The 9,406-nt window shown below is 42.8% G+C and overlaps 1 protein-coding gene across 1 annotated transcript in view; it reads right to left on the bottom strand.

The window, feature by feature from the left end:
- Positions 1-366: 366 nt before the first annotated feature.
- LOC138961580 (uro-adherence factor A-like) overlaps positions 367-9,406 on the bottom strand; it is a 24,225-nt gene continuing 15,185 nt past the window's right edge. Inside the window, exons 2-4 of the mRNA XM_070333240.1 lie at positions 6,946-9,406; positions 3,559-3,746; positions 367-3,108 (exon numbers count right to left, since the gene is read on the bottom strand). The exon at positions 6,946-9,406 is cut by the window's right edge and continues 232 nt beyond it. Of these exons, the coding sequence (XP_070189341.1) occupies positions 2,534-3,108; positions 3,559-3,746; positions 6,946-9,257 (3,075 nt within the window). The 5' untranslated portion in view covers positions 9,258-9,406 and the 3' untranslated portion in view covers positions 367-2,533. The remainder of the gene's footprint in view (positions 3,109-3,558; positions 3,747-6,945) is intronic.

Here is a 9,406-nt window from a genome sequence, read left to right as displayed (position 1 = left end):
CAATGAGAGATACTATGTCTTTCCTAATGTTAATGACATTTCATGCTTGCCAATGGCTCAGATAAAAAAAATCCCACCAACCAACCATGAACAACAGGGGGGATTACTTTTTTTGACATGTGATCAAGTCTCATTTGAGCGTTCACAGTGTTACCTGAGAATAGCACACCCCCTTGAATTGGGAACAAAGAAAAAGCGTTGTATATATGCATTTTTGAATGCTTTTCTAAAGTCATAAGTTCATTATTTGTGATTTTTTTTTTTTTTATGGATTGTTTTGCTGAATACATGCAGTTAAGAAATTGACCCCGTTTTCAAATTTAGGGGGTAGGGTTGCCCTATAGCCCACGTATGTCTGTGTGACTGTGTCAAATATCAATCTACTCTGCGTACAAAATGTATATATGTTTGTTTTTCGATTTTAGAATGATTTCTTAAGCTGGCTATAACTTCTGAGGTCTACAGGAAACGATAAAGATAAAAAATGTACAAAATATAAGTAGCGTCCTTTATCTTACCATTGTTCTGATCAATGCTGTCCCTTTATTTGCAAGTTAACCATTTTTCTTAATGTGTTCAAGGAGTATGTTAAAAATTATTATCAATGGTTGCTTTAAACTGCACCTTTGGGCAGTTATTATGCACTAAAGTTGTAAAAGCATGTTTTGGGGGTTTTAGGATATAGCGTCTTGGAACGCCAATCATCTTGGAAATACGAATGTTCATATAATTTTTTTTACTGTTTTGGATAGATAAAAAGTTGAACTCTTGGTGCAAACTGTTTTTTGGTCCCTGTTTGACTATTTATTATTTTGGAATATTGTGTGTGAGGGGGAAACTGCAATCCTCAATATCATGAAACGTGCCCGTGGTGCGTTTTGGCGCTAGATCTAACTTCTAAAATCTAAATAATAAATTGACAGCTTGTTACACAAACATTCTTAAATCATAAAAGAATTCTTTTTTCATCAAGACAAGATCAGTACAATTCGAAGTTTTGAAAGTTTGAGAAAAAAAAAAGCCCGGAAGCAGGGTCACGCAAGGTCGTGGTTCTCGTAGCAGACGACGGTTTATACCTATCGCCAGTTCCTCTGAACAGTCAAAAGCCATCGCTAGAGTTCTTGTGAACCACAGCCGTTTGTTTCGTGCATAGTCAGAGGTACTTAATAACGTGCTATTGCAGATAAGCTCACAGCGAGTCGCATTCAAATTACTAACTGACGACTACATTGTGAAAAAGGGAAACTGGATCACACGGGTTCACGATGGCTCAGGGGTAAGATAAACCACGCAAAAATAAATTCTTTGAAAATTGCTCGCTCTTTACGGAGGGCACCTAGGATGTTCCCGTTTGGTGAGCGTTCAAATGGAAGGGTGTTTGTACTGTGTTTAATAGCCTCACAGTATCTGTGATGGTGTACGGGAGGCTTACTGTGCCTTTAAGGTACTTCCCTGCCTTATGGTCTGATTTGTGTTCTTAGCCGTGATGGTCGGTTGGCCGTGGCTCAAAAAAGCCTGACATATACCCATTCACATGTAATAACAACCATTATGAAGCAGAAATGTAAGACTTGATTGAGAGAAAAACATGACCCTTGCAGGAGGATGCTCCCCCGCCTGGAAAAGGGAAAGAAAGATAGCAAGTAAAAATGACAAAAAATAAAGGTTGGAGCAATCTGCATGCAAATAAGGTCACACAATATAACGATGATAGTAAAGAGCTTATGAACGGCGCACATCCCACATATAGCTACAAGCACTGTGCAACTAAATCGCCAACACACAAAATCAACAGTTCAATTCTGACTGGGCTAGATCTTGGGACAAACCATTAAAACCCCGACAAGAGTAACTTTCGAACATCGTCTATTCGTGGAGACTGCGCAGAACCGCTACTATAATTCCTTGTACAAGGAACACTTCAGATTTTGTTTTCTAATTTTTTATTTTTGTTTATACATGTAGTCGTAATCATCAGGCAGTTGAAATGTAGGTGATGTTTTCATTGCTGTTTTCTGTGCAAAATCAATGCTTACTTTGTTGAATAATACATTTTCGTTTTAATTCGGACATGTTCGTTTCCATGGAGAAGTGTGTTGATTTCAGGAAGCGTACTCTTGTTGCCATTCGTACGATTAGCAGGCCTCACCACAGTCTTCCACCTGGAGGTCCGTTTAAAACACAGCGCAACACATTACAACCCCAAATTCAGCTTACGTCAGCTTTGTAGTGCATGTTGCCGTGGTAGTCATAGGCAATACCATGAAAGTTGACCAGGGAAGCTGGGAGCTTGCTGAATTTCAACTCGCTTGCCCTCAAAATATCATGGCATTTTTCTTTGTCTTTTGGAAACAATTCGGAAGAAGGCGCCTTCAATAGATGCTAAAAAAAACTAAAACATCAAACGAGCATGAAGAAGTTCTTGTCAACGCTTGACTTTTAAGAATCAGTGGATTCAGCGGGATAGGCCTTTGTTCTGTGTAGCATATGTTAAAATGTATCTATTTACCACTAATTTCTGTTCATTATAGGTTCAACAGTTTGATGATTTGTCAATTCTTGTGTTGTTTCTGAACGGGACAAGAGCTGAATAATGGTGACCCCTACTAATAAGTAGGATGGTCCGCTGCGGTTGCACACTTTGTCTCTGTGGCCGAAATTTGATTCGCTGATATTTTCGATCGTTATCTTGAAAGTGATACACGTCCACGTTACTCTCAAGCACATTGGGAAGCGCACCTAAAAGCAGGTCACATGTGTCAGTGTCATAATGGTTGTCGAAGATAAACATCGACAGTTCTCTAATAATGTCCTGGCCGTCTGTAGTGAAGTTTTCATAATGGTCTCTGAAACAGAGAATCTCACACATGAGTTCGTTGCAAAGTTCGTCGTGTGTGATCTGGTTCCCTGCCTCGCAAGACGCATGGACAGCGGCGTGTATGAGGCAGTGACCATCCCCTGGTACGTTGACAATGTCGCCTGGCAGTTCAGCTGTGGTCCCCCACCAGTGGTCATCTCCACTGCCCTCTCCTGCCGCCTGGTCACTGTGGTTCTGCTTTAATCCGCGCCCTGTGGCCTGCTTGCTACTACTTGCAAGCTTGCGCCGGCCTGAAACACATGAGACTTAGTTGTTGGTTTTTGGAGACACAATTTTGCAAGTGTATGTCATTCGAACCATTTGAAATATATTTATTGTTCATTGCTTTAGAACCAAAGGGCCCTCAAAATAACGTAAGTTTTCTAAATGAAGGGGAAAGTGAACGTATCTGCATTAATGCTGTGAGACTGACCTTGATTCTGAAGTAGGACTTTTATTGCATTTCTCACTTTAGGAATGTCCTGGCTCTCAACGCATTCATGTAGACACCTAAAGCAATGCGATGGTAGTTCTTGCTTGTTTGTATCTGTTTGTTTTAATTATCCCTATACTTCACCATCCGCCTTTCCCCCTCGCTTCTCACGTCATTTTGCAATGAAAGTAGCTCAGGACCATAGAGTTGCGAGCAGGAACATTAACAATAATAAGATCAAATCGGATGTAAGGGTGTGAGTACTCACTTCTTAGAATTCTAGTGGAGGCTTTGGCCGCATGTCCAGGGGTCTTCCGTGGTGGAGTTGTGTGAGGGAGAGCAGAGGACTCGTCACCAAGGGCACTGGCTGTGGATGATGAAGGCTCGCTGATATCAGGATTCAGCAGAACATCCGCGCTGTCCACAGAAGTTTCTTCAGTTAAGGCAACCTCCTCACTGAAACAAATGAAACGTTTGGAAATACCACCCGTGCTTTCTCTGTCTGTTTGTCTCTGTCTGTCTCTCTCTCTCTTTCCAGCCATCCTTGTACCCCCCGCGGGTTAGGGGGAAGAATTTACCCGATGCTCCCCAGCATGTCGTAAGAGGCGACTAACGGATTCTGTTTCTCCTTTTACCTTTGTTAAGTGTTTCTTGTATAGAATATAGTCAATGTTTGTAAAGATTTTAGTCAAGCAGTATGTAAGAAATGTTAAGTCAAATCTATTAAGACATATCAGAAAAAGATAAATGTAATACAGGAGGCAAACTATGAATTGTTAAAGCAAAAACCATGGAAAATAATATTTGAAGGAAACCAGTGTCCAATCGTGTTTGGCCGCGGCAGACTCAGCCCCAGCTGGTATGGTAAAATGGAATGGTATTTTTGATAACCTCAGCTGGAACAAGATCTTTTACTTATGTCATAAGACAACATTTGATTGTCAGCTAAAATGGTTCCAGCTGAGGTTAATTTATAGGGCTTTGTCCACAAACCGCTACTTATGTCTGAGACAAATTGTTGAATCTTCTAATTGTTCGTTTTGTATCAATGAGGAAGAAACAATTAATCATTTGATGTGGCATTACCAGCATATTAACAGGTTTTGGCAGGAACTACAGGAACTGTTGAATAATAGTTGTTATCATGTTACTAATTTCCGGTTTTCGGAAGCGTTGGTATTGTTTGGAGTTCAAGAAAATATGTTCACTGATAAAGCCTTAGATTTCATTATTTTACTGGCCAAATTTTATATTTACAAATATAGCTATTCTGATGAACACGTGGGGAATTCGGGGGCTGTGATTGGATGGGCTCTTCCGATTATAAAAGCATAATGCTACGGAAGTCGGCCATTTTTCTCAATATCCAAAAGCATATTGAGAAAAATGGCCGACGCATGATTCCGGTTTACCCATCTGTACCACGGCGATGTTTCTATCGACAACAGCATAGCCTACACTGACAACTTAAAAAGCTGTTTCAACAACTGTGTTGTAAAGTCGAATGCACTTAGAGTCAGTTTTTCTTCCAACGTCAGAAAGCGTGTAGCGGTGTGCATGTCTGCGCGAACATGATGCGCGTAAGAAGTTTGTCTGCTATCAAAACCTGAGATCAACGCATCGACGCAAAAACTGTCATTTTGTAAGTTTGGAACAACAAATCAAGGTCATAACAGCTATATAATCGCTTTTGTGTTTTCAGCGTAGCAATAGGGTCCGATATTTAGACTCGAACAAGTATAATGCGACTCGTCTTCGACTCGTCGGCATTATACTTGTCTCGTCTAAATATCGGACCCTATTGCTACGCTGAAAACACAATAGCTGGTAATGTAAATGGAACTCTGAAAGACCGATGCTTCCGATATTCTTGAAATTTTTGAAAAGTAGATATTTATTGGAAAAGTACAAGGGGGGATTAGTAGAAGATAAGTTTGACCGCCTCTGGCAATCATATTCTAACCTGGTTTCATGAAAATTGTCCAGTACTAGGCTCTACTCCTCCTCCCTAATTCGTTAACAGTATCTTGATATATATTCTGGTGTAAACTTGAATCCTGTAGTAATCAATAGGAGTTGTTTTAGTCAAACAGTCCTATACAGTGCCTCTTTAACTTTCCCCCTCTCTCTCTCTATTTCTCTCTCTTTTCTAGATCATTCTTTTAGTATGCATGTTGTATGTATGTATGTGGTGATGTGAACTGTGATGTAATGTATAATGTGTTGTAAAAAATTTAAAAAAAAAAAAAATGTTAAGTCCTTTGTACTGGAAACTTGCATTCTCCCAGTAAGGTCATATATTGTACTACGTTGTAAGCCCCTGGAGCAATTTTTTGATTAGTGCTTTTGTGAACAAGAAACAACAAGTGGCTCTATCCCACCCCCCCCCCCCCCCCCTTTCCCCGTCGTGATATAACCTTGAACGGTTGAAAACGACGTTAAACACCAGATAAAGAAAGAAAAAAAGAAAGCCATCCTTGTGCTAGCTTCTCAATGCGCCAAGTTTTTCAAGTAGGGGAGACCGGGGCTAGTCCGCCCCCGGGGCACATCCGTCTTTGTCTGTTTATTCTTACGTTTGCCACCTTTTAGTCTTTCACATCAAGTGAGAATGGTGTCCCTACTTCCCGCCATATCCTGCAGAAGTTCAGAGGTTGCGCGCCCATATATCGTGAGTACAGATCACAAAAAGTGTTTTTCTTCATTTTTGTAACATGAATGCATAGCAGTTGACTTAAGTTTTGATGCATTACCTCTGAGAACAAATACTTAGTCTTGGTGTTGAGTGAAAGTGCGTTAATTAAGGTCGAGTTCTGACGAAAGTTTTGCTTCTTCCTTCCCATGTTGTGCTCGCTATCTGGCACTAGAGTTGCCTGCCCGTGCGGGGGCAAGTCCGCCTATTTGTCATGGGGCATGTTCGCCATGAAGAATGTGCAGGTGTGGGAAACAGTCCAGTTTACATCTGCCATAACTGTGACTCTGATGGTGACTCCATCTATTCTCGATGGTAAAGATTGCAGATTCATGTCTAAAAAAGACTGACGCCGATTTGTGTTACATTCTTTCGACATTCTTTTGTATTTTGTCATTGGCATTTTTGAACCTAAATATTGAAGGGAATTAAAAAAGCTTTCCCACTGATCGGGTGCTTGTTTGACTGACTGTGTGTGCGTGCGTGCGTGTGTGTATAAAGCTTGCCCACTACTAGTCTTGTACCTACTATGGGATGAGAGCGGCGGACTTGCCCCACCCTGTAGGCGGACTTACCCCAACTTGGGGCAAGTTCGCCTACGTTAGGGTAGGTCTACTTAAAGCAGTATGTACAACAAATGTTCATGCGCACATAAAAACTGTCTGCACATTGATATCAGCTACACATTTGTCTTGATGTAGAATAAAAAATCAGTCTTCTAGTTCATCAAACTCGCCAGTTATGCTACCAAAAGCATAAAAGTAGGCGGACTAGCCCCGGTCTCCCCTATATTCACAACTCAGAATTCAGATCGGGGTCTAAATCACGTATACCCCTCCACCTTCTTCTACAATAATCGTAGACAGAAACGTTCATGGATAAGTACGGATAAGGCCCAAGAAAAAGGAACACGACAAATTCAAACCAAGAATGCATCTATCCGTGTTTACATTCAATCGTACTTACCCACTCGTTCGCCCGGAATGACACATCTGACGGTGGGTCCTCTTCCTTTGCCTGCTTGACAGCCAGGCGGTGTTACTCGTACTGACTTCCTGCAGGCTATCATCCGTTGCAGCTCTGCGATTTGACTGGCTTGCTGAAGCTGTTGTTTGAAGTGACTGGTTTTCTGGAGCTGTTGTTTGACGTGGATGTCTTTCCGGAGCTGTTGTTTGACGTGGATATCTTTCCGGAGCTGTTGCTTGACGTGGATGTTTTTCCGGAGCTGTTGCTTGACGTGGATGTCTTTCCGGAGCTGTTGTTTGACGTGGATGTCTTTCCGGAGCTGTTGTTTGACGTGGATGTCTTTCCGGAGCTGTTGCTTGACGTGGATGTCTTTCCGGAGATGTTGTTTGAAGTGGCTGGCTCTCCGGAGCTGTTGTTTGACGTGGATGTCTTTCCGGAGCTGTCGTTTGACGTAGATGTCTTTTCGGAGCTGTTGTTTGAAGTGGCTGGCTTTCCGGAGCTGTTGTTTGACGTGGATGCCTTTCCGGAGCTGATGTTTGACGTGGATGTCTCCCTGGCGCTGTTCTTTGAAGTGACTGGCTTTCCGGGGCTGTTCTTTGAAGTGACTGGCTTTCCGGAGCTGTTGTTTGAAGTGACTGGCTTTCCGGAGCTGTTGTTTGAAGTGACTGGCTTTCCGGAGCTGTTGTTTGAAGTGACTGGCTTTCCGGAGCTGTTGTTTGAAGTGACTGGCTTTCCGGAGCTGTTCTTTGAAGTGACTGGCTTTTCGGAGCTGTTGTTTGAAGTGACTGGCTTTCCGGAGCTGTTGTTTGAAGTGACTGGCTTTCCGGAGCCGTTGTTTGAAGTAGGGGACTCTCAACAACAGCTCTTTCACTTGGACAACTATCTGAAATGTTACTGTTATTTTCATGTGGACAACTCTCTGTGGTATTGGTTTCACTTTGGTGGCTCTCTGCATTGGTACTTTCATTCGGTTGACTTTCAGAAGAATTCATGTCATGCGAATGACTCTCTGCATTGGGACTTTCAGTTGGGTGACTTTCAGAAACGATTCTTTCATGTTGTTGACTTTCTGAACTATCTGAAATATTTCTTTGCCTCCCTGACATGGTTCTCTCGTGTAGCTGATTTTCCAAAGCAACATTTCCATGTGACTGGCTATCTCTCGAAGTGACACCCTCAGTATCGGCAGCGAAGGGCACATCCAGGAAATTTGGAATGCCGTGTCTTATATCTTGGGCACATTCCTCACTTTGTGCTTCATGTTGTCTACTTCCAGCAGAATGTAGCATATCCTGACATGACTCAATAGGGCTCTCTTCACAATCGTGGCTGTTTCTAAAATATGGAAATTGTTCACTGGAATCGGTGGAGGTCATTTCATGATTGTCAGTGTCTTGGCTTGCCGTAGTATCGTGCTGACGGCCTGCCATTTCCAGCCAGAACCAAGATCCCTCTCTGAAGTCCGGAGCACGCTGATCGCTACCAGAGACCGACTGTTCAGACTTAATAATTGCCGCCTGCGTCTGTAAGCAGTGCCCTTCTTCTGTTGACACTAACACTGTTCTTATGTCATGTTCTGACACTACATCCTCGCCTATAGGAGGGGTGACTCTCAAAAGATGGCTTGCAAAACCGTCACTCTGGCCAATGTTGTCCGTCTGCATATCTAGCTGGTTGGAGGTGGAGAATTGGTCGGCATCAGACAGTTCCTCTTCATCATGCACTGCCCTGTGTGTTGCGCCCCACTCCGTCAAATCTCCACTTTCTTCACGCAATGATCTGACATCGACAATTCTTGGTTCGCTGAGTGAACCAGTCTGGGCTTGTTCAGTAGGTAGACTCGGCATTGCCGCAAAGCCCAAGGACTCAGAAGCACAGGACTCAGCAGTGTTGACACTGGGTTCCTCTCTCAGTAATGCCGTGGCGTATCTTGTTGCTGCACTGTCCATGCTGCTTGCACTCTGATTGGCGACCGACTGACTTACAGTAAAACCGGCGCGTTCTGTATGTGCCTCACTGGTACTTCCTGTATCTGGTGACTGACAGGTAGTTGGTTCGACTTGTGACGTCTCCGACTGAGCGACGGAAGAAACAAAGGGAAGTTGACAAACTGTTTCCCTGTCACACGCCAACCTATTTTCCGTGGAATTGTCAACCTGGCCGTCATGATACAAGTAATCCACAGTCTCTCTATTAGCGACTTCTATTGGAGACTGTGGTGTATCTGTATCGAGCGGACTGTACTCGTCATCACTGCAGTCAATAACAATGGAATCTGCATCACAAGAGCCATCCATATCTGTTTGACTCATAAAGACAGTTTCTCTGCTGGTACAGGATTATGAATGAACCTTCCCCCGAAAGCGGCGTATAGCTGCCTGAATTGCGGGGTAAAAAAGGTCATACACGTAAAAACCTACTCGTGCAAAAACATAAGTGAACGTGGGATTTCAGCCCATGA

This window comes from Littorina saxatilis, linkage group LG3, assembly GCF_037325665.1.
Source record: "Littorina saxatilis isolate snail1 linkage group LG3, US_GU_Lsax_2.0, whole genome shotgun sequence".
Lineage (NCBI taxonomy): Eukaryota > Metazoa > Mollusca > Gastropoda > Littorinimorpha > Littorinidae > Littorina > Littorina saxatilis.
The sequence above is the reverse complement of the archived record's forward strand: the minus strand, read 5'-3'. Positions and strand labels throughout refer to the sequence as shown.